General features: G+C 48.2%; 1 protein-coding gene across 1 annotated transcript in view; it reads right to left on the reverse strand.

Annotated features, from left to right (window-relative positions):
• The window catches only part of IPPK (inositol-pentakisphosphate 2-kinase), a 59,521-nt gene that overhangs the window by 24,978 nt on the left and 9,400 nt on the right, over positions 1-25,143 (reverse strand). The window contains exons 3-11 of the mRNA XM_024996269.2: positions 23,354-23,449; positions 20,076-20,142; positions 15,827-15,948; positions 14,879-14,968; positions 9,714-9,772; positions 9,223-9,295; positions 5,547-5,826; positions 3,599-3,749; positions 2,762-2,864 (exon numbers count right to left, since the gene is read on the reverse strand). Of these exons, the coding sequence (XP_024852037.1) occupies positions 2,762-2,864; positions 3,599-3,749; positions 5,547-5,826; positions 9,223-9,295; positions 9,714-9,772; positions 14,879-14,968; positions 15,827-15,948; positions 20,076-20,142; positions 23,354-23,449 (1,041 nt within the window). The remainder of the gene's footprint in view (positions 1-2,761; positions 2,865-3,598; positions 3,750-5,546; positions 5,827-9,222; positions 9,296-9,713; positions 9,773-14,878; positions 14,969-15,826; positions 15,949-20,075; positions 20,143-23,353; positions 23,450-25,143) is intronic.

Consider the following 25,143-nt stretch of genomic DNA (forward strand, 5'->3'; position numbering starts at 1 on the left):
GGATTTCTCCCCACCATGAGAACAATTCCACCCCCAGACACCTCAGTTAATTCCCTCTGGGCTCTTAGCTTTGGAGGGGACCTCCTCAAAAACTGAATGGCCACAGAGGAGGGTACACTCAGCCTTGGCCAGAGACAGGAATGAGGACTCTTAACAAGAAAGAACCACAGACACATTGTCAGGACCAGGACAGCTTAATCAAGGGCTCCAAGGCAGCCGCCGAGAGGAGGCAGAGGGCATGCTGTTTTATTCCTGTCTTTTCATCACTTCGCTCCCACTAGAACAGTGTTCCTTAACCATTTCAGCATCTAGCAAAACCTCTGACAGCCTAGTGAAACTTATGGATCCTTCTCAGAAAAACATTCTCAGGAGTGACAAACATAAAGATACCATGAGATATCTATAGCAACTACAGTGTGAAATCAAAAGGTCAGATTCCTCTTAATGGGAAGGTGGGGGTCCTGTTGACGCTACAGTGGTTGCTGCCACATTCTTAATGGAAGGAAACACTAAACTCAGAGATTATGAAAACAAACATGTAAGTTTTTTTCCTATCCAAGCTCATGGAGGCCCTGAATGCCCTGATTTCACAGAATCAGAAAGAATAGGATCAAGGCCTCTTCCCTAAGAGACTCTCCCAGGGTGCCGCTTGGCCTGAGGTAGAGGAAGGAAGGAAGCCAGCCACACACAACCACAGGCGGGGGTCTGGGCCCAGAATCCCCCCTGAGGGCTATAGGAGAGATGGTCGGCACGTGTCTGCTCTATGGCTGCTAAGGAGGAAGCAGAGACCCAGCAAAGGGAGGGTGGAGAGAGGACTGGGCTCAGGGTGGCCTGGAGCCAACTGAATAAAGGGAGCTCCTCCCTAGAAGCTAAAGTAACATGTCATCACTGACCCAGTCTATCTGGGGGAAACTTTAGCCACATTTAAAAAAATTTTTTTAATTGGAGAAAAATTGCTTTACAGTGTCGCACTGGTTTCTGCTGTACAACAATGCAAATCAGTCGTAATTATGTATCTCCCCTCTCTGGGGAGCCTCCCTGCCCTCCCCACATCCCACCCCTCTGAGCTGTCACAGAGCGCCAGGCTGGGCTCCCTGTATTATAAAGTAGCTTCCCACTAGCTATCTGTTTTACACATGGTAGTGTATATATGTAAACTGGCTCCAGGCCGCGCTGGGCCCTCCCCTCCCTGCTACCTTCTCAATTTGTTCCACGTTCCCCACCCCCCGCCCTGTCCACAGGCCCATTCTCTTTATTTGCGTCTTCATTCTTTTCCTGCAGATAGGTTCATCAGTACCATTTTTCTAGATTTCACATACTGCATTAACATAATATTTGTTCTTCTCTTTCTGACTTACTTCACTCTGTATAACAGGCTGTAGGTTCATCCACCTCACTACAACTCAAATCTGTTCCTTTTCATTCAGCTCAGTTCAGTCGCTCAGTCATGTCCGACTCTTTGCTACCCTATGAATCACAGCACGCCAGGCCTCCCTGTCCATCACCAACTCCCGGAGTTCACCCAAACTCATGTCCATCGAGTCGGTGATGCCATCCAGCCATCTCATCCTCTGTTGTCCCCTTCTCCTCCTGCCCCCAATCCCTCCCAGCATCAGGGTCTTTTCCAATGAGTCAACTCTTCGCATGACGTGGCCAAAGTATTGGAGTTTCAGCCTCAGCATCAGTCCTTCCAATGAACACCCAGGACTGATCTCCTTCAGGATGGACTGGTTGGATCTCCTTGCAGTCCAAGGGACTCTCAAGAGTCTTCTCCAACACCACAGTTCAAAAGCATCAATTATTCGGCATTCAGCCTTCTTCACAGTCCAACTCTCACATCCATACATGACCACTGGAAAAACCATAGCCTTGACTAGACGAACCTTTGTTGGCAAAGTAATGTCTCTGCTTTTGAATATGCTATCTAGGTTGGTCATAACTTTCCTTCCAAGGAGTAAGCGTCTTTTAATTTCATGGCTGCAATCACCATCTGCAGTGATTTTTAAGTCCAAAAAAATAAAGTCTGACACTGTTTCCACTGTTTCCCCATCTATATGCCATGAAGTGATGGGACCAGATGCCATGATCTTCGTTTTCTGAATGTTGAGCTTTAAGCCAACATTTTCACTCTCCTCTTTCACTTTCATCAAGAGGCTCTTTAGTTCCTCTTCACTTTCTGCCATAAGGGTGGTGTCATCTGCCTATCTGAGGTTATTGATATTTCTCCTGGCAATCTTGATTCCAGCTTGTGCTTCTTCCAGCCCAGTGTTTCTCATGATGTACTCTGCATATAAGTTAAATAAGCAGGGTGACAATATACAGCCTTGACATACTCCTTTTCCTATTTGGAAACAGTCTGTTGTTCCATGTCCAGTTCTAACTGTTGCTTCCTGACCTGCATATAGGTTTCTCAAGAGGCAGGTCAGGTGGTCTGGTATTCCCATCTCTTTCAGAATTTTCCACAGTTTATTGTGATCCACACAGTCAAAGGCTTTGGCATAGTCAATAAAGCAGAAATAGATGTTTTTCTGGAGCTCTCTTGCTTTTGCCATGATCCAGCGGATGTTGGCAATTTGATCTCTGGTTCCTCTGCCTTTTCTAAAACCAGCTTGAACATCTGGGTTTAATCCATAATTATTCTGCTTTAACCATCAGGAGTTGGTACTGGGAAACACTTCTTATGAAAATTCTGAGTTAGTATTCTGAGTTAGTATTAAGAGCCTAAGGAGCACATAGTGTGTTTCTGGAAGAGTCTACCCACCTTTGTCAATGCAAAAGCCACTGTACCATCATCCTCAGTGGAAAGATCGAGCAGCCTCTGGTAAAATGCTTCATCATAAGGCCCATCTATTTGCAATGTTTTTCTGAAGAACAAAGCACAAAAAAACAGGATAGCAAAGCTGCCTGGAAATCATCTGTTAAACTCTTTGCAGTTTAAGAATCATACATCTGTTTTTAAAGAACATTAGTGGATTCATCTCTTCCTAATGCTAAACTGTTATGAAGCGTGAAAGTTTTAAACACAGCTTGCAAGACCAGAAACCAGGAGAGCCTGAATGTCTCCTGTTTATGACAAATGGTGTCGAGGTCAGAGATTCTAGTGAAGGGGTGATAGAGAGGAAGCCAGGCCAGGCGACAGCTGCAGCCCCCACCACATGCCACAGGTGCGGATCCTTGCAACCCACATCAAGACGGTCAGGAAATGGACAAGGAAGCGCCTGAAGGCCAAAGCCCAGCTGGGCTGAGTGAAAGCGGCTCACCGGCTGTGGAGCAGCACTGCCCCCTGCAGGCTCAGCTCCAACTCAGAACATGGAACTGACTAACAGGGTTGTCAGGACATACTCTCCTTTCTAGAAATGGGAAAGCGATCTCTGATCTGACAGGACCTTGGTCCTCCTTCACATGGCACTGAATCTCCAGGCTGGCCCTGCAGCTGGGGGCAGGGAGGGGGTAGATGGGGTGAGTCATCCTCCTGGGAGGCCTATGCAGTCCTCCCACTGGGTCAACCTGCTACCCTCATCCCCATCTTGCCCTCAGGGCTGCTCGGGGCCCCATACAGGCCCAGAAAGGGCAGGGGAGCACTGGGTCTATGCCTCACCTCTCCTCAGGAAACTCCTCCAGGTACCGCTCAACCCGCCGGTACAGAGGGTAGAGGCCTTCGATGTCCAGCAGGTCCAACATCTGCACCTGGAGGGTTTTGTACAGAAGACAGCCCTTCGGTAACCCTGAGCGCTCCGGGGTGTTTTTTCCTACCAAGAACATCAGGGGAAAACGAGAAGTTTACTGTCAAGGGCTGAAGAAGGTGGCGGGCACAGGCCGCACCCTGCCTCACGGAGCTGCTGGGGCTGGACAAGTGCACGTTCCGGGTTAGACACAAAGGAGAGGCAGGCCCCACAGCTCACTGTGCGCATCCCCCTCCTCTCAACATCCTTCAGTCTCCATCACACCAGCCCAGTCTAGAGAGAGAACCCTCAGTCTACAGAAGACTAAGCACAAAATGTAAAAGGACCACAGTAACGTCCTCACATCTGCAAGACAGCATGTGCAGAGCCCAGGGAACAGCCTGTGTGAAGAGGTGTGACCACACTGAGCAGGGAGCCACCGGGGCGGGGACAGTGCAGAAATGAGGTCCATTCCACACTCAAGGGTTCTCAGGGGCCTTAAGGGCTGGGAGACAGAGTCCTAGCTCACGTATCCCATCCTTTGAGCAAACAGTCATGTCTGATGAATGAACAAACATCATTGAGTCCAAGCCACAAGGAGCACCTGTGGCCATGTCCAGTTCTGACACTCTGACCTCCCACTTCTGGCAAAACATGCTCAGTCATCCAAGACAGAGTGAAAATGCACAGGTCCAGCTAAAAGGGATTTGTTACAATTACAGGTTATTCATATAGTAGAGTATCTACTTTATGGTCAAAAAATAAGTTAAAAAAATAGCATGTAGAATACATTGTACATCCCATGGGTCAGACTTGTGTCTGTGTACGTATGCAGGGAAGGTCTGGAAGAAAAGTCCACAGGGGTCTCTGACCAGTGTCCACCTGTGTGTCCTTCCAAACAAGTTCTGTCTACTTACAAGCAGTTAAGTACCCAAACACGGGCATGAGTTTACAAAAATTGTCTGAAATGAGTAGGCATCACTTTTGCAACAAGAAAAATACCCGCAAAATTCATCTGTGCCATTGCATGGGGGACAAAAGAAGGGTGACTTGTGCCCAGGTAGCTGCATGGGAAAACCACCGCACCTAAAATCCATGCAGGAGCAAAGCTGCCGTCTCCCTGTGTCACACCCCCACAGCATCCTCAGAGGCTCCAAGAGACTACAGGGACTGGCAGCACAAAAACTGAATAATCTGAATCCTCCTAGTCAGCCCCTCAAAATAAGATCCTGGTTACGGCTCCACATGCTACATACTTGAGCATGTTGGCGAGCCTGCCAGCAGATGACAAAGGTGGCAAATGAGGAGCCGTGAACATTCATGGCAAAACCCAAAACAGTCACAAAGTCACCTTGAAGTTTGGGTGCCCACTAAGTCAAAGCCAGCCCATGGCAAGTCTGTAAGGAATGGGGCCTAGAGTAGGAGACACCCAGAGTCACAGGTCTCATACATCTGTGTTCATAACCTATCTGCAAACTGCCACCCACTGAGGCCACCCACCCACCCTAAAGGGCCTTGCACTGTGGGAGTCCAATATTCTGGGCCTCAGCTCTCTCCATCTAAAAGAAAGGCCAAGGAAAACCCACCTCCAGGGCTGCAATGAGATGGAACAATGTAGAGAAACCACAGAGGATGTCAGACATGTCGGACGACATTTAGAGAGAATCTTATAGCTCCAATGTATGCTGCAATTTATAAACCCAGACAGGAGATGAGAACGGTAATGTCCCCACCTGGGGCTGAGATGATAGGGAGGCCCAGCTTTGGGGAGCCCTGACGGGACCAAGGCTGCTCCCACAGAAGCTCCGTGAGGCCAGGCAGGACCCTTGCAGGCCATGCCACAAGCTCTGCTTCCCTTGCGCCCAGCCCGCCCACCAGGCCTACCTTGGCAGCGCAGGCTCCTGCTGAAAGGGCTGGCTTCACAGACGGGTGGGCCCCGCAGCCCAGGCCCCGACCTGAGGGCACCTGCCCGGCCCTTGTCCGAGCCACTCAGTAGCACCCGTGTGATGACACGCACCAGCTCCCGGATCACAGCCCTTGTGCAGTGGGGTCCACTGGCCAGGCCATTGGATGGGAAGAAGAATGGCTTCAGGTGGTGTGCGAGCTCACTCCAGTCAGCCATGGGGCTGCGGGCATCTTTGCAGCCATAAATCAGCTCACCATTCTTCAGGAAGGGAAAGAGACAGGGAAACATCAACTCCAACAGGTTGATAGAAAAACACCTCCGTCCCCACCCACTAGATAGGCAAAGGCACTTGACATTTTACACGTGCCCCCATTTAGGGTCTCTACCCACCCTCATGTACCACATTAACTGACCAAGTGGAAAATCCCACTGGAACATGAAAAAGAAGAAAAGTTCTCAAAAACCAAAGACCAGAAAGGCCCCAGACCTGAAATTCAAACCCTCAGACAGGAACACGTGGTATGCAGGCAACCTCAAACAAACTCAGCCCAAAGCACAACTCCCAAAGATCCTAGCCTGTTACTGAAAAGACCCTAGCCTGTTACTGAAGAGGCCAAGTGACACTGTGCTACTGAGGGACACAGAGTATCAGTCTGGCCCTGAGCAGACAAACTGCTCAACCACTGTGGGCGTACATTGGCAGCCAGCATCCCAGAGCCTTCTGTCCTCTGTGAAAGACTAAGCCAGGCTCCAGCCAGGGTGGTTAAGGCCATCAGCATCACTAATACGGAAGTCTTCATTTTGGAGGCCAATCCTGCCTTTTAAAACAAAGTCCAGCAAAGAAACTCCTCATGGCACCAATGATCCCAGGGCTACAGAAAGGGATGCTCAGTAGGTGCAACCCCATGACTTTTTACAGGGGTCTGCAATGTCCAGGAAAAAGCTTGATCAGCAGCCAATCCCAGGGGACAGACATTTTCTAGTCTGTGAGAGTGTGGTCAGCACCCTCCAGTAGGTCCCCAGTGGCCTTCATCCCTTGATACTCACACCCCGTAGTTCTCTCTCCAAACAGTGGAGGTTTAGTCTGTGTGACTGACAGAATACAAGTACAGCCAACAGCATACCCCTGGCAAGATTAAGATGCTGTGGATTCCGTCCTAATGATTCTCTTCTCAGATCACAGCAGCCACACTGAGCTGCCATGGAGCTGTTGGGTCTCCTGCCTATGGCTGTGGGGGCACCATCCGAGCAGCAGAGCCTCTGGCCCCACAGCTGAGCCCTCAGATGAGATGCAGCCTTGAGAGGCCCTGAGCCAGAACCAGCTATGCTGCTCCTTCTGGCCACAGAAACCGAGAGGATCAGTGGCTGTTGTGCAGTAGATGATACCACGAGGACGATCCCAGCTCTGCCCCCAGGTTGCAGATGGGGGTCAATTCAGTCCACTAAGAAGCGTGGACGGGGATTCAGCAGCATGATGCCTCCCTAGGAGTCCCCTGTCAGCACCGTCAGAGGGCGCAGATGCGGGTGCCCAGAGAGATGGGAACACAGCTGAGGCCGCTGCTGACCAAAGGACCAGGAGAAACCAACAAGAGATGCTGCCCCTTGAGACGGGCCTTACAGAGGGAGGGTGGGTGTGCCAGGCAAAGGAAAAGGAGGAGCTTCTGGGAGGAAAGCAGGCCAAGACGAAGTATGGAGCCAAAACCACTCAACATGGGCTGTGGCCAGAAGGTAGGGCCAGGGCTCAGCCTGCCGTCCAGTGCAGGGGCAGCCTTGGCCCACCATGAAGCTCTCTCCTCCAGGCCCATGAGCAGCTGAGTGACTCTGGACAGTAGAAGGCCTTCTCTCCCCAGTGTCTGGAATCCAGGCAGACAGGCATCTTACATATACACATACAGTTGCTAAAAACCTCATGTGACACGTGCAGAGCACTGTCATCCCAGTCTCTGTGACAGTCCCACATGGCCCCCACCACATCTCACAGGTGTCCAGTATTAGGGTGGACAGAGCCACAGGCTTGGAGTCTGTGAACAACATTCAGACAGACAAGGAGAAGGCACCAACGGCAGAGAACATAGTGGCAGCATGGATCACGATCCAGGAGACCTCCCCACACCTGGAACTTCACGAGAGAGAGCTTGCCAGCACTTGCAAAATGTACTGCATTGCTCCTGGTGTTATTTTAAAAAGCCATTCCATGTCACTTATTTTAATCCATCTCTTTTGAAACTATTATCTCAATCTCTGGATTTTCCCCTTAGCTGAGTTCAACAGAAGCAGCAGATAGCCAGGGTTCTCAGTCCCAGGTCCCAGGTCAACTGATCCAGGGGCCAAGTCAGACTCACCACTCAGCTTATGCTGGCCTAATAGGCCAGCCTACGTGAGGGCAGTCAGAAAAGGGTCCACTTGAGACAAAATGCCAGCCTTACTATAGGTTCCAAATAAATCCCCAGAAGAGAGGGAACTTATCTTTGGCATTTAAATATAAAATTCCTAAAGTCTTTATAAGAGTTAAAAACAAAAACTGATTTTAAACTATGTCTCTTTTTCTTGATTTGGCAAGGCAGGAGACAAGGTAAAGCTGATTCAACTGACCAGGTTTCTGAACCATACGGGGAGAAGTGAGTCAAGAATAGGCTTCACGCCCACATTCCCCAAGCTCACTTCTGAGGGGCACCCAGTATGCAGAGCAGCACTGTCTGCTCTGAGGGGATTCTGAGGGGCATCCAGTATGCAGAGCAGCACTATCCACACGGAGCAGGATGCAGAGGGCACCAGGCCGTCCAGACCCAGCAGCCCTGCTACGCCACACAGATCCACCGCCTGTAAACCTGGAGCCTGTCACGAGCTCTTGCTTATATGCCACACCTAGTAAGAACATAACCAGGACTGGGAGCAGTCAGTGGTAAGCAGAAAAGGAGATGACAAGGGGGACCCCAGGGGACATATTTCCAATACAAACTCTTCCCCAGATCTGGGCCAGCCCTGCCCCCTCTTCCTGCACCCCTTCTCCCCACTCCTCTGCCCCTCAGCATCTCCTCCATGTATGCCTGACAGCAGGAGGTAGGGACCACAGGGCCTGAGCAAGTCCAGTCAGGGTGCCAGAAGCAGGTGGTCATGAGGAAGCAGAAGGTGCCAGTGCCAGATGGTGAGTATGCTGCATGCAGAACCCTTCCCCTACACAATCAGGATGCAGGACAATCAGAGCTGCAGGACTCTGAGAACTCACTAACTGACAAGGAGATCCCCTAACTGTAAGTTCCCTAAGTTAACCGGGAGGAAAGGCACAGGTGTGGCCACCCTTTAGGTTGCCCTGCCCCAGGTCCTACTCCCATCTCAACCACAGAGGACACCTGAGACGCGGTCAGGGCCATCTTTACCCAAGAACCAGAGTCAGGGTCTGTGCCTTGAGTCTGAGGCCACCCAGTGGGCAAGGAGTTACCATTACACACCCCAGGAGTCCCAGGATGGCACGCGCTCATGAAATAAGGCTTGGAAAAAAGACCCAAGGGATCATACTGAGGCAGCCTCTGTGCAGATGCCCTTGTCTGCGGGTCACAGAGCCCTGTTAGGGACCATAGCACCAGGGCTTCATCCAGCTCAGTTCAGACACCCACTGGACCCACCCAAAAGCCATAAAATAGAAGCAACTTTTACCTTAAAGATCTTTAAGTTGTTCTGTGCCTCCTGTAACAAGCTTTTCAAAGCAAAGTACATTCTCTGTTTATTTCTAAAAAGAGAAAGTATTATTGACAATTAGAGCAGACTTTGCATTTACCTGCCTGTGGCTCAGGGGACATGCCCAAGAGTTGCCACTTGAGATCTCCAAGCTTTGCAGATTAAGGAGCTGTATTCTCCCCAGCCCTCTTCAGAGAGGCACCCCCATTACCGCCCCTAATCCCTACCCTTCTCTCTGCCCCTTCCTCTGGCAACAACTCCCCAGCCACTGGTAATCTGCAGGAACCTATTGAGGCAATGCTGACCCCAGGCAAGAAACCTGAGCCCTGCCCAGGGCCCTGCTTTCTGCAGGCAAGTAGCCCCTACCTCACAGAATGCACCCTCCACCCCCCACTACAGAGAATGCCACACACCCCACCACCACCACCAAGGGAGGCAGCACTAGGGACAAAGGAGAAGTATTCTCTTACCCTGAGTAGAGATCGAGAGGGCAGTATTTACTTATCTGCTTCCACTTCCCAGTTGCTACCTGTTAAGAAATCACCACAGGGTGTCAGTGATGGGACTGGGGAGGCACACTGGGCTAACTCTAACACACAGAAGAGCTCGAGGGACTGTGAGATCACCAAGGCAGCTGAAGGGCCCAGCAGGGGACACCACCTCCAGGTGCAGGGAGCTGGCACAGGGAGCTTGACTCTGACTCCAAGAAACCTCGGCCCTCCTCTGAGAGCCTCACGTAGCTGCCAGCCCCTCCACATGAGCAGAGAAATGCAGCCAGCACCTTTATAAGATGTCATGGCTGAATTTTGGTAATCAGATGAACAAATCTTTACAATTATAATATCCAGGAAAGGTAGGTTGCACCCAACTAGCAATTTCATGTTGTCGGTGAGAAGACAAATTGGCACAACCTTTGAAAGGCAACTTGCTGGTTTCCATCACAATTTTAAAGATGGATGCCCCCTGATTTGGCAAATCTATGAGGAATCACTGGGTCAAGGATGTTCACTGCGACATGTGAAACAACCTGTGAAACACAGCAAGACCTAGAAACAACTAAATAAATCAAAGCACATCTGCTCTTATGGACTAGGACACAGCAAGCCACATGTTGAATGAAAGAATCAGTAAATAATATGCGGCCACTAACAGACAGAGGCAAAATCACAAATATTTATTCAAAGAGAAAAGCAAGTGGCAGAACAATGCATATGAAATAACTTGCTTTAAAAAGAAAAGAAGGGTATGTGCATCTATACATGCGTTATCCAAACACATAACAAAGAGCCTTGACAGACACACAGCAAGCAATCTTCAAGCGTTATTTAAGTGAACAAAATCAACTAGCAGAGTAATTGCTTATGGCAAGAAAAAAAAAAAGACAGGACTCAAATGACTAAGAATGAAAGAAAATACATTACTATCAATCTTGCAGGAATAAAAATAAGTTTAGAGAAATGCTGTGAACAATTACATGCCAACAAATTATGTGAAATGAACAAATTCTTTAGAAACATACAGCTACCAAAACTGACTCAAGAAGAAATAGAGAATGTAAACAGACATAACAAAAGACTGAATCAGTAATCAAAAACCTTTCAACAAGAAAATCCCAGGACCAGATGGCTTTGCTACTGAATTCCACTAAATGTTTGAAGAAAAATCAACACCAATACTCAAACTCTTCCAAAAAATGAAGAGTAAAAGATGGAAAATCTTCCGAATTCATTCTATCAAGCCAATTATCATCCTGGTACCAAAACTAGACAAAAACATCACTAGAAACTACAAATATCCCTCAAGAAAAAATCCTCAACAAAAACTAACAAACCAAAATAAGTAGCATACTACAGATTACACACCTTCATCAAGTGGCATTTATCTGTCAAACACAAGGGTGGTTCAACATATGAAAATCAATCAACACCATATTAATAGAAAGAGGAAAATACCTCATGATCATCTCAACAGATGCAAGACAAGCATGTGACAAAATCTAACATTCTTTCACGATTTAAAAAACAAAACTCTAAAAATAAAAAAAAATTTGACAAACTTACAGTGAGAACATTACATTCTACAGTGAAAAACCAAAAGCTTTACCCCTCAAGACCAGGAACAAGATAAGGATAGCCACTCTTACTACTTCTATATAATACTGTACTTATAGTTAAACCCAGAATTACCATATGGGTCAGCACTACTGCTTCTGGGTGTATACCCAAAAAAACTGGGAGCAGAGTCTCAAAGAAATACTTGTACAACCACGTTCACGGAAGTATTATTCACAACAGGCAAGAGATGGGAGCAGCCCAGGGACCATCGACGGATGAATGGGATAAACCAAATATATTATACACGTTCAATGGACACTATGCAGCCTTGAGAAGGAAGAAACTTCTGATACAAGCTACAGTATGGATGAATCTTGAGGACATTATGGGTGAAATAAGTCAGTCACAAAAGGACAAATACTGTATGATTCCACATATATGAAGTACCTACAGTAGTCAAATTCACAGAGATAGAAACTACAATGGTGGGTGCCAGGGGCCTGAGAAAGGAAGAAATGTGTTATTTCATGGATGTAGAGTTTTGGTTTTACAAAACAAAAAACATTCTGGAAATGGACAGTAATGATAGTTGTACCACAATGTAAACGCACTTCACACCTCTTAACTGTGCACTTAATGGTTAAAATAGGAAGTTTTATGTCATGTATATTTCATCACAATTAAATACCTATATTTATTTCAAAAAAGTCATTGCATTTCTATGCAATAAACAACTTGAAAATGACGTTTTTAAAAATTCTATTTACAGTGCTTAGTCGCTCAGTCGTGTCCAACTCTTTGCGACCCCATGGACTATCGTCCGTCAGGCTCCTCTGCCCATGGGATTCTCCAGGTAAGAATACTGGACTGGGTTGCCATTTACTTCTCCAGGGGATCTTCCTGACCCAGGGATCAAACCCAGGTCTCCTGCATTGCAGGCTGCTTCTCTACCATCTGAGCCACCAGGAAAGCCTCTACTTACGATGGCATCTCCAAGAACAAAGCACTAAGGATAAGTTCAACAAAGGAAATATAAAACCTATATGCTGAAAACTTTATAACATTTCTGAAAGAAATTAAAGATCTAAATAAATGAAAAAACCCTGCATTCACAGAGTACTAATACTGTTGAGGGGGCAGCACTTCCCACACAAATGTGCAGCACAATGATTCCCTGTCAAAGTCTCAGCTGGTTTCTTGGAAATCATGAAGCTTAAAGACATCTATATTGGAAAGGAAGAAATAAAACTCTATTTACAGATGACACAATTCTGTACATAGAAGATTCCAAAGAATATACAAAGAAAGCTACCAGAGCTAATAAATAAATGCAGCAAAGTTGTAGGGTACAACACACATATTAGTTGTGTTTCTATATTCCAGCAATAAATAAACCAAAAAGGAAATTAAGGAAGCAGTTCTATTTATAACATTTACAATATTCCAAAAGAATAAAATACCTAGATATAAATTTAACCAAAGTGGCAAAAGACTGGTACACTGAAAACTAAAAAATGTTGCTGAAAGAAATTAAAGAAAACCTAAATGAGTAGAAAGACAGGATGGCAAGGCTTCCCTGGTGGCTTAGATGGTAAGAATCTGCCTGCAATGCAGGAGGCACAGGTTCGATCCCTGGGTTGGGAAGATCCCCTGGAGAAGGGAATGGCCACCCAGTCCAGTATTCTTGCCTGGAGAACTCCACGGACAGAGGTTCCTGGCAGGCTACACAGTCCACGGGGTTGTAAAGAGTTGGACACAACTGAGTGACTAACACTTATACACTATCCAAAGTGATCTATAACTTCCTGTAATTTCTGTCAAAATTCCAACAAAATTCCGACTGCAATTGTTTGCAGTTACAAAAAATCCAACTCTCAAAATCATACGTAATTGTAAAGGAGCTTCAAATAGCCAAAACAATCTTGAAAAAGAAAAACAAAGCTAGAAGACTAATACTTCCTGATTTCAACAAGAGTGGCATAAGGACAGACCGATAGAAAGGTCAGAATTGAGACCTCACGTATAAGGCCAATAAATCCACCAACACCAATCAATGGAGAAATGACAGTCTTTTCACAAGTGGTGCTGGAAAAACTGGATATCACATGTAAAAGAATGAAGCTGGACCCTTATCTAACACCAAATATAAAAACTAACTCAAAACAGATCAAAGACCAAAACATAAGAGCTAAAACTATAAAACTCGTAGAAGAAAACATATCAGAAAAGCATATGCCCTTAGTTTAGGTAACAATTTCTTGAATATGAAAGCAAAGGCATAGGCAACAAGAGTGAAAAAAGACAAATCAGACTTTATCAAAATGTAAAACTTCTGTGCAACACTGTCAACAGAGCAAAAAGGCAACTAACAGAATGGGAGAAAAGATTTGCAAATCACATATCTGATAAAGAGATTAATATCTAAAATATACAAAGAACCCCTAAAACAACTAAAAAAATCACAACTCATTTCAAAAATGGGTGAGGAATTTGAAGAGACAGCTCTCCAAAGAAGACATACAAATGGCCAATAAGCAAACGAACAGATGTTCAACATCACTAACCTTTGGAGAAATGCAAATGAAAATCACTTGAGATACTACTTTGTATCCATTAGGATGACTACAATCACAAACAGGGGTAAGAATTAGTGCTGGTGAAGCCAGGATGTGGAGAAACCGGAGCCCTCATGCATTTGTGGCTGCTGTTGTTCAGTTGCTAAGTTATGTCCAATTCTTTGCAGCCCTATGAGCTACAGCATGCCAGGCTTCCCTGTCCTTCACTATCTCCCAAAATTTGCATTTATGGTCTTTCTTTATTATCCGCTCTCACATCCGTTCACTGCTGGGGGGAATACAGAATTGTGCTATAGCTATGCAAAACAGTCTGCCATTTCCTCAAAACTTTAAACATAATTTCCCCCAAGATCCAGCAATTCCACTCCTAGGAATATACCCAAGAAAACTGAAAAAAAGTGACTCAAACATGTACATGTACACATACGTTTACAGCAACATTATTCACAGTAGCCAAAATGAAAAAGCCGTATGTCCATCAATAGATGAATGGGTAAACAAGATGTTCCCATACAATGGAGGATTATTATTCAGTCATAAAAAGAATGCGGTGCTGATAAATGCCACAGCATGTATTAACCTCAAAAGTATTATGTTAACTAAAAGAAGACAGTCACACAAAGCCATAATTTGTGTGACTCCGCTTGCATGAAATGTCCAGAATAAGCAGATCCACAGATTCGGTAGTTGCCAAGGGTTGGCAGGACAATGGGTGACTGCTAATGGGCACAGGACTTCTTTTTGAGGTGATGAAATGTTCTGGAATTCCATAGTGGTGATGGTTGTACAATCTTACGAATAGACTAAAATCTGCTGGATTATACACTTTAAAAGGGTAAACCTTAGGATATGTATAACTATCTCAATTAAGAAGAAAAAGATGAACTACTTTTGAAATAAAAGGTAAACAGTATCTCCATTTTATTTTACTCCTCTGAAAACTCTAGATGACCCAGCCATTCACCCCAGGCTCTGTGCAGTGAGCGCCCGGAGGCCAGCTCCTACCTTGAGGTGCTGGTGCATGCAGTAACGACACACCCTGTGCTTCAGCTCGTGTGTAACATCACTGGAGGAGGGAATAAACCCGCATTTGGGCTGCAAAACAGATAAGGAAGAAAAAACGCTTAGGGAGAAAACATATACCTTCAGGCAGACATATAACTACAGGATGATGAAGTGCAATTCCCAGGAGAATCAGGAAGTATTAGCTACAAACATTCCCAAAAGTTGCTTTTATCTTCAGTCTCAAGTGGGAATTGATGCCGCCCTCACTGTATCGTATAAATCTCTCTTTGCCCCTGGAGAATCCACCCAGAACTCTCACTGGAGAAGAACAACGAGGCCTGAGTTGCTCACTTGACAAACTGCAATAGAATAACCCTGTGTTTTCATTATAGAACAAGACTGGAAAGACCAGGAGTGCAGATCTGTCCCACACTCTCAGCTCCAAGAAGCAGAACCCACGGTCTCTCTGATAAGACTGAGTGAACACAATGGTGCTCATCTCATGGTTCCTAGGATCCCAGAATGTCTGAAATTCTGGTTATCTTTTAAAATCCAGAGTTCTGTGTCAGGGCACCAAATCATTTGTGACACCTGAGACATTAGCCTCTGTTTAGAGAGGCAGAACATCGTCTACACTGAACATCCGGAGTGTGAATGCTCAGGGCCAATAGCATGACCCAGAAGTCACCACCAGAGGTTTGGAGAAAGGAAACAACGAGATACCTGGGAGGCTTCCTGAGGGAGACTCAGGTGGCCATGCTGGACAGGGAGTCACAGAGTTGAAGCAGGGGAGTGACCCTTCTCCAGTAATCACTGACCTCCACTAGACAAGCAACATCCTTTGTAGCCCCTACCTCAAGGTGGGGAAAGTGCACTCCAGGCAGATGACCCATGGATTTACAATTTCTCCTTTTTCCCCAATACCATTTCCCTTTAACAAATATGCACCTTGATCTCCACACACAGAATCGGCCGGCGCTCTGCAAACTGGTAGGTCTGCAGTCTGGCTAGGTTGGGGAGGCACAGGGCATAGCCACTGAGCGTGTCCAGGTCCTTGTCACAGCGAGATTCTGGAGAACAGAGAGAGGAAGATAACTGAGGGTCAGCGAGAGCAGCAAGACAACTCCATGGCAGCCTGGGCTCCTGCTGGGGGCAGGACCAACTCAGCCTCTGCTTTGGGGAGGTCACCTCTAAAGCTTGGGTTATCCTGCCTGAGGAGTCTCTGTAAGGACCTAGAGTCACACAAGGATAACACTGTGATTCCTGGTAGGAGTTTGGACCTTGTAGTACCAGCTCCACCTCTGGAGGGGCTGGAGGTTGAGGGCAGCCACACAGGTGGCCAGCTGTGTCTACATGCCCTGCTGCTGCTGCTGCTAAGTCGCTTCAGTCGTGTCCGACTCTGTGCGATCCCATAGACGGCAGCCCACCAGGCTCCCCAGGCCCTGGGATTCTCCAGGCAAGAACACTGGAGTGGTTGCCATTTCCTTCTCCAATGCATGAAAGTGAAAAGTGAAAGTGAAGTCGCTCAGTCGTGTCCAACTCTTCACGACCCCATGGACTGTGGCCTACCAGGCTCCTCCGTCCATGGGATTTTCCAGGCAACAGTACTAGAGTGAGGTGTCATTGCCTTCTCCAGTCTACATGACCAAGCCCCAGCAAAAACCTTGACCCCTCTTCTCTCAGCTGGTTTTAATCTGTGTCCCTAAGCCATAACCATGAGAATAACAATGAGTTCTGTGTGTCCTCCTAGCAAATTATCAGATCTGAGGTTGGTCCTGGGGACCCTCAAATATGCAGCTGCCATCAAAAGTGAGAGTGATCTTGGAAACTGCCCCCCAATTCTGTTGACTCCCTTAACCCAGGAGTCCAGAGAAGGCGGCAACAGCCACTACCTTCCTTTTAAAGCTTCCTTCAGAATATTCAAACACTAATGTTTCCTCAGCACTGACTACTAGAAGTTATACTGCAGACAGTCACATAAGATATGGCCTCTAGATTCCTCCTTCCACACAACAAGGCTGAGTGTGAGTCACTGTTACCACAGGGGACAGTCTTATCACTGTTAAGTAGTATAACTGCTGATTATAAAACTAATGATGCCGCATGGCACTAGTAACTAGGAGGCAGAATCACAGCGGGCCTCAGTCTGTCTAGATGAGGAAAACAGAGCCAAGACACAGTCCAGGTTTTGAACAAGGCTGCTGCCTCCTTCCCCTTCATTACCTGTTTCCACCCATGAAGCCCTGCTCCTCATTGCTCCCCAAACCAGGGGCTCCAGGGCACAGTATCCTGTTTTCTTCCATTTTCTTAATCAAATACAGAAAAAAATTTCATATTGGCTTACTACACACTCTGACTGCCTGGCCGTGATTTAGGAGGAGACATTTCACTCCTTAACAACATAAATTTTATATCTCTGTCTCTGACTGTGAAAGGAAAAGCTTTAACATGGTTAGTGTCATTACTGTGACAAATAAGTATAGGGAAAGTACCTAAGGTATGGAGGGAAAATACCTGAGCTGATGGGGGAGAAGTTATGTGAGGTGATGGCGGGGTGGCGGGGGGGGGGGGGGGGGGGAGGGGCGCGTTATGAGAGGTGATAGGGGTGATATATGAGGTGATGGGACGGAGGGCATCTGAGGTAATGAGGGAAGATATGTGAGGTGATGGGGGGTATGTGAGGAGATGGGGGTATGTGAGGTGATAGGGAGAGGGTGTGGAGATGGTAGGATGGTAGGAGAGGATGGGAGGTGATAGGGGAAAGGATGGGAGGTGATGGGGAGCGTATGGGAGGTGATGGGGGATGTGGGGAGGTGATGGGGGGTGTGGGGATGTGATGGGGAGAGTATGAGAGGTGATGGGGGGGTGTGGGGAGGTGGGGGGAGGATATTTGAGGTGATAAGGGAAGGTATAGGAGGTGATGGGGGAGAGTATGTGAGGGGATGGGGGAAAATATATGAGGTGATAGGGGATGTATGTGAGGAGATGGGAAGTATGTGAGGTGATGGGGAGAGGGTATGGGAGATAATAGACAGAGAACACGTAAGGTAATAGGGGAAGGTTTGGGAGGTGATGGGGGTATGTGAGGAGATGGGGGAGGTATGTGAGACAACGGAGGAAGGTATGGGAGGTGATGGGGGTATGTGAGGAGATGGGGGAGGTATGTGAGATAATGGAGGAAGGTATGTGAGGAGATGGGGGAGGTATGTGAGACAACGGAGGAAGGTATGGGAGGTGATGGGGGTATGTGAGGAGATGGGGGAGGTATGTGAGATAATGGAGGAAGGTATGTGAGGAGATGGGGGAGGTATGTGAGACAACGGAGGAAGGTATGGGAGGTGATGGGGGTATGTGAGGAGATGGGGGAGGTATGTGAGATAATGGAGGAAGGTATGTGAGGAGATGGGGGAGGTATGTGAGACAACGGAGGAAGGTATGGGAGGTGATGGGGGTATGTGAGGAGATGGGGGAGGTATGTGAGACAACAGAGGAAGGTATGTGAGGTGATGGGGGAGGTATGTGAGACAACGGAGGAAGGTATGGGAGGTGATGAGGGGTACGTGAGGAGATGGGGGAGGTATGTGAGATAATGGAGGAAGGTATGTGAGGAGATGGGGGAGGTATGTGAGACAACGGAGGAAGGTATGGGAGGTGATGGGGGTATGTGAGGAGATGGGGGAGGTATGTGAGACAACAGAGGAAGGTATGTGAGGTGATGGGGGAGGTATGTGAGACAACGGAGGAAGGTATGGGAGGTGATGAGGGGTACGTGAGGAGATGGGGGAGGTATGTGAGATAATGGAGGAAGGTATGTGAGGAGATGGGGGAGGTATGTGAGACAACGGAGGAAGGTATGGGAGGTGATGGGGGGTATGTGAGGAGATGGGGGAGGTATGTGAGACAACAGAGGAAGGTATGTGAGGAGATGGGGGAGGTATGTGAGACAACGGAGGAAGGTATAGGAGGTGATAGGGTGGGTATGTGAGGTGATGGGGAGAGTATATGGGAGATGATGGTGGGAGGTATACAAGGTGATGGCTGAAGGTATGGGAGGTGATGGGGGTATGTGAGGTGATGAGGGAAGGTATGGGAAGTGATAGGGGAGGCATGGGAGGTGATGCGGGGAGGTATGAGGAGTTTGGGGGTATGTGATATGATGGGGAGAGGGTATGGGAAATGATGAGGGGAGGGGATGGGAAGTGATGGGGGAAGGTATGAGAGATGATGAGAGAGTATGGGAGCTAATGGGGGAAGATATGTGAGGTGATGGGGGAAGATAGGTAATTGGGGGAAGGTATGAGAGGTGATGCAGGAGGTATGTGAGGTGATTGGGGAAGGTGATCGGGGTGGTCTGTGAGATGATGGGGGGTATGTGAGGTGATGGGGGAAGGTACTGGAGGTGATGGGGGCTGCTATGTGTGGTAATTGGTTTGATGGGGGAACATATTATTGGTGATAGGGAAGTATGGCCAGTGGGGAAAGGTACAGAAGGTGAAGGGGGAAAGTCTGGGAGGTGAGGAGGAGCAAGTATATATTGCAGGGGTGGTGGGGGGGGGGTGGCGGGGAGACGGATGGGGCGGTACATTTCTACTGCTGGGTAGAAATCACGTGTGGTGATGGGGGAAGCTATGTATGGTGATCCAGCTCCAGTTCAGTCGCTCAGTCGTGTCCGACTCTTTATGACCCCATGAACCACAGCACGCCAGGCCTCCCTGTCCATCACCAACTCCTGGAGTTCAGGGAAGTAAGTGAGGTGTGGTGGGAGGTACAAAAACTCAAGTCTCCCAGCTTACCTCAAGAGGATAAGCAGGTTGGGTGGTGCTGGCTTCTGAAAGAAGGAACTCAGGACTGCCCTCCTCTAGGGCCTGGCCCACCCTCCACAGCTCAGGTCTGCTCTGGTTTTCTTTTGGACTCCTCCAGACCACCCTAGAGCCCACCTTCCCTTCCCTAACTCTCCTCCAACTCCTTCAGCTACCTTTTGCCCCTCAAAAGCATTATTTTTATGAATTAGTTCTTGGTCATATATTCCCTGCAGTGATCTGCATATTTGACACCCAGAATTGTATTCACAAACTCCTAGGATTTCTACCCCTGATAATGAAGTCCCTGGCAAAAAAGTTGCTAAAAACTGTATCTGCCTAACATCAAACACTTTTCAAACGGAATATTATAAATTTTGTAAGTTAGAAACCCTTACCTGGTCTTTCACACTGTATCTTTAAACAAAGCTGTTTCACAAAATCTAAAGGCAGCTGAACAACTTCCTGTAAGAACAAATAAGAAATACTCAGTGTGTGTTACACAACAAGGTAAACGTACTTAATGCCACAGAACTGCAGACTTTAAAATGCTTAAAATGGTAAGCTTTATGTTCTGTATATTTTACCACATTAAAAAACACTCAGTATGTGAGTTTTGGGAATAAAAGCTGCTCTGTTATTTTAAGGACATGTCCAGATTATGTCCAACTCTTTGGGACCCCATGGACTGTAGCCCACCAGGCTCCTCTGTCCATGGAATTTTCCAGGCAAGAAATACTGGAGTGGGCTGCCATTTCCTTCTCCAGGGGATCCTCCCGACCCAAGGATCAAACCTACATCTCCTGTGTCTCCTGCGCTGATTGGTGGATTCTTCACCACTAACGTCTCTGTGCACTAACAGGAACAGGCCCTCCTCAGGATGGCTGGTGTCCACAATGGCAGTGGCTAGCAGCATGCCCAATGTCACCCACAATCAGTCTCCAGAGAATACTCCTCAGGCAGCTCCTGTGTTCTCAAGGCGACCTCATCCTCATTCTCCAGAGGTCTGTGGATGGCAGAGCAGGGGCCTGAGACAGCCCTCTGCCTGCAAAAACTTCCTCACCAGCTGTCTCCTCGGGCAACCTGGGGCTTCTCACATTCCCATCTGAGAAGCAGCTCAAGGAACGGGGTCTGATCAAATATTAATCTCTGGGTAAGGGATTTCCCTCATGGCCCAGTGGCTAAGACTCCGCACTCCCACATGCAGGGGACCAGGGTTTGAGCCCTGGTCAGGAAACTAGATCCCATATGCCACAACTGCAAAGATCCTGCAAGGTGCAGCTAAGGATCCCGCATGCCATGCGGGATCGGAGATCCCACGTGCTACAACTGGATCCCAGCACAGCCTAATAAAATAAATCATCTTTAAAAAAATAAATCCCCAGGTGGACATCCTGTGCCCCCATCAGCTACAGGACAGCCAATATTTGGTGCACTGGGGCAAGAAACAGAAAAGCAACTTCTTTCTGCTTTGCTGTTTCTTTGCAATCTCCCAAACTAAGAGTTTCTATTTAATCCACATTGCTCACCATCTTCCCTATATTTCCAGGGTGGCAGAATTCTGACTTCTAAAGAATCCCAAGGGGATGGAAGAGACTGGCCTAGAAAGAGGATGCTGGGATCCTGTCCATTTACATGCCACACCTCCATCACGCCCTTTCCCACCTAACCTCCAACTCACATGAAGACAGGCCCAGATCAGTCCCCAAACCAGCCAGGCAGGGTTGGAGGCAGCATGGCACAAGGGGTGTGTCTGTCTCTCTGTCTGAGCCTTGCTCTCACCACTGGGCTTGTCATTTCTCGTCTCAGGACACAGAAGAGGGAAACGCTCTCAACAGGGCCCCTCTCTAAGCTAGCTCATGTCATCAGAAGGAGAAAACCATATCGTTTACAAATGCGGACTTTGCCTGAATATGGTCTTATTAGGACCAGAGGTGCTGGGCCCGAGTGGCAGTCCTCTCACTACTACAGCCACCTGGAGGAAAAGCAGGTTGTGTTTCACTCTGGCAGTGTCTTCATGCAAAGGAGGTATGTCAACAGGGTGAATACTCCCAAGATGTGACCTTGTGAATCCACCTCACAGGCCCAGAGCCTTGTCCACTGTGGACAAACAGAATCAAACTCGGAGTTAGAGCATGCCCTAGGCCTGAAGGGACAGCCCAGTGTTATTCCCACCTGCCAGGCTGCCACTGGCTGGAACCGCAAGCTCCTCACCACCCTTCTTCACCATTGGCCCCTCCTGGAAGAAAAGTCTAGAGTCCCTGAGGGAGACAGAGCAACACTCCCACTTGGCCAGACGAGCATGCTCTCGCCCCAGGAAGGACACTGACAGTCGGCACAGCTGCGTTCTCTCAGACACCGTCCAGGCCGAGGAGGAGGAGGCAGCCAGCACTCAGTCACTCAGGCTCTCACAGGAGGTGGGTTTCAGGTGTCCACAATCTAACAGGACAGCTGGGGAGGGGTGGTGCTGGCCCCCAGGATGGCCTCAGCGGCCTTTGCCTCTGTGTAGTCCCACACTGCCTAGAATTGATCTGCAAAGACCCCAGGATGCTGTGGAAGTGACAGACACAACTTCTTGACAGGTCATCTGTCAGACTGCGCACTGGAAGAGTCAGGACCGAGTCACAAGGATGCTCAGAGCCCTGCAGAGAGTCCACATGGGGAGCTGCTGAGCCCCAGTCAGCAGGTCAACAGCCAGCACCACACTGCAAGCTCTGTGGTTCTGGGCCACCCTGGAAGAGGATCCTTAGCCCCAGTCTTCAGATAAGACCACAGCCCTAAGGAACCCAGAGAGGCGCCACCCATAGTACATCCTAAGCTGTCAAAGGAGGACATTTTGCTGTCAGAGCCACTTAAAATTCTGTTTTGCCAGGCAATCCTTCTTGGCATCATTTTTCTCAAGATGCACACAAGGTACAGAACTTGCAAAACAGGCAGTACTATTCCCTCTGTTCAAAATGACAAATCTGATCATCTGTTCAGGGTTCTGATCTAAGACAAGGAGTAAGGCCAGCAGAAGCAGAGGCGCAGCGGTGATCAAAGCCAAGGCGTAGGAATGACTGTCCCAGACGTGGACCATGGCCATCTACTCTGAGGGTTGCCAGGATCACAGGGCCACTCCATTGAGGCTTCTTATGCTGCCCGCTCCATGAGCATCCAAACAGCAGACCTTGCCTGTAACAAGTACTGCTCTCCGTAACTGAGACCAGAAGCCAGCAACAGAGACCACCTGCAGGCAGGTGGAAGCCACCACCCCACGTGAGCTTCAGCTGGGGTCTCCCACGAGACCAGGTCACACCTCCCAGTACGGGGGCCCTTTTCTCCCTACCTTGCTCGAAGGTGCCTATCAAAGATCCAGGCTGCTGCCTGGACCTCATCAAGAGCTCTCACCAATTTGAATGCCCCCCTGAGGGTGGCATGGTGGAGTCCCAGGGGTCCCAGCAAGTTAAGGTCTGACAAAGTGTCTCGGAATCCCATGCTTCTCAGCTAGCAAATGAGAATAACAGGATCTGCTCTGCTACCTCATGGGGCAAAAATGAGAAAAGCACTTGGAAACTCTGTAACTAACATTAGGGGTTATTGTGAAGCACAAACTTTCAAACTATAATTGAGAAGTTGGTATTTTGATACAGAATGTGCTCATGAATTTAGACTACATTTAAAAAACATCACTTACCCCACAATGAACATAGTTCTCACCCAAAAACTCTTTCATGACATTTTTGCCAAAGTCCACTATGTTCTGCAGGTGCTGAAATATTTCTTCCGAGGTCTGTAAAGAGAAGGACAAGGAGGCCTCAGTGCCCGGGAGCTCCCAGAAGGCAGACTCTGGTACCACCACGAGCCCCTGTCACATACAGGGCCGCCAGGTGCGTGGCCACGGAAACCACCAGTGGCCCTGGACCCGGAGGAAGGTAGGCCCCGCCGCGGGGACTACCACACTCAGGGGAGTTTCCGTCCCCAGGGGCCCCTGGGCCACCTCTGCATTCTACTCAGGGCCCATGTGATTCCGAAGCTGTAAGTTTAAGAACCATATCTGTGGCCCTGCCTTCCTCACACCAGGAACACAGGGGGATTCCACCTGTGGCCCGTGCACACCTTCTGAGAAATTTGACTTTAAAAATCTTTCCCATCCAAAAATTACTAGATATTTAGATTTTATTCTTCAGCCTCTAAATGTAGAAATAAAACACTTTTACCCCAGAGGTTCTTAAAGAGTTGATAAGCTGTGAGATTTAGGTGAGACAGAAAATCAATCTTGTATCCCTCACTCTCACCCAAGGCAAGAAGGACAAAGGGTTGATCACAGGTCTCACTCAGGAGCGAGAGGGCTGTCTTCTTCAACAGCGGGCTGAGAGGTGCCTGACACACGGCTCAGGCTCTGAGAAGGTCTTGGTCTGAGCTGCTCCGCAGGCACCAGAACATAGGCAGACCACAGCCTGCATCCCAAGGCACTGCTGCGTTAGGATGAAGCCTGGCAAAAAAACTCCAGAACACAGGCAGTGCTTCTGCAGAGCTGTGGCCATAGGCTTCTGACAAAAAGGTCTTCTTATTGACAGAATAAGACACAATTCCCCACAAATAATGCAGCTGGCATCACATAGAGCCATTTATATAACAACAACAGCAAAACAGCACACTGTTGCCTTGAGAGACATTACCTCAATAAATGTAAACGGGAAGAACTGAAAACAGAGGCATCCAGAGAAGTCTGACCCTTCACCAAGGCTGGGCTCCACAGACCCCGAGTGGGGGACGGGGGCAGGGGAGAGGACTACAGGCAGCCTCTGAAATGTTTCTCGTTTCCACCTGGATTCCACAGAAACAGAACCTCCCCGCAGGAGTCTCTTCAGCAGCCGCACCTCCCCCGCATCCTGAGCCATCTTTCTCTGCACCGACCACACCGGCCCCAGACCTCACTGCAGCCAGTCCCACCGTGACGACGGTCCTCAGCTTTCTCCCCTGGTCCCCTCTTCTCATTCTATGAAACTAACCCACAAGGGTGCCTTTCATTTGCACAATCAGCCACCGTTGGCACCCATAAGCCATCCACCTCACCATCTTTTCTGGCTGTTTCACCATAATTCAAATGAGGTGAGGTGGTGACTCATGTCTCCAACACCCTGATCTTGAGCCCAATTTCCACTCACCACCCAGCACGACGGCCCTGCCCCACTGTGTGAGTGTGACCTGCAACTCCAGCCTTTTCTGCCCTTTTAAGATAGAGTCTATGCTCATATCACGCCCTCCCCACTGAACATCAAAGACGAAAGGCTCCCACAGGGCTCCTGCATATTGACCTCTGTGACCACTTAGATAAACACCACGGCAACATCACACCTCAAGGTAGATAGACACTGCAACTCGGGGGTCAGCAGGCATGCAGCAGAACAGTGGTTTTCTAAGGGTGCCCACAGTACTCTGCTTGGCTGACTCAGAGAACAGAAACCCAGCGCTCCATCTGAA

Source organism: Bos taurus, chromosome 8, assembly GCF_002263795.3.
Source record: "Bos taurus isolate L1 Dominette 01449 registration number 42190680 breed Hereford chromosome 8, ARS-UCD2.0, whole genome shotgun sequence".
NCBI classification, from domain to species: Eukaryota; Metazoa; Chordata; class Mammalia; order Artiodactyla; family Bovidae; genus Bos; species Bos taurus.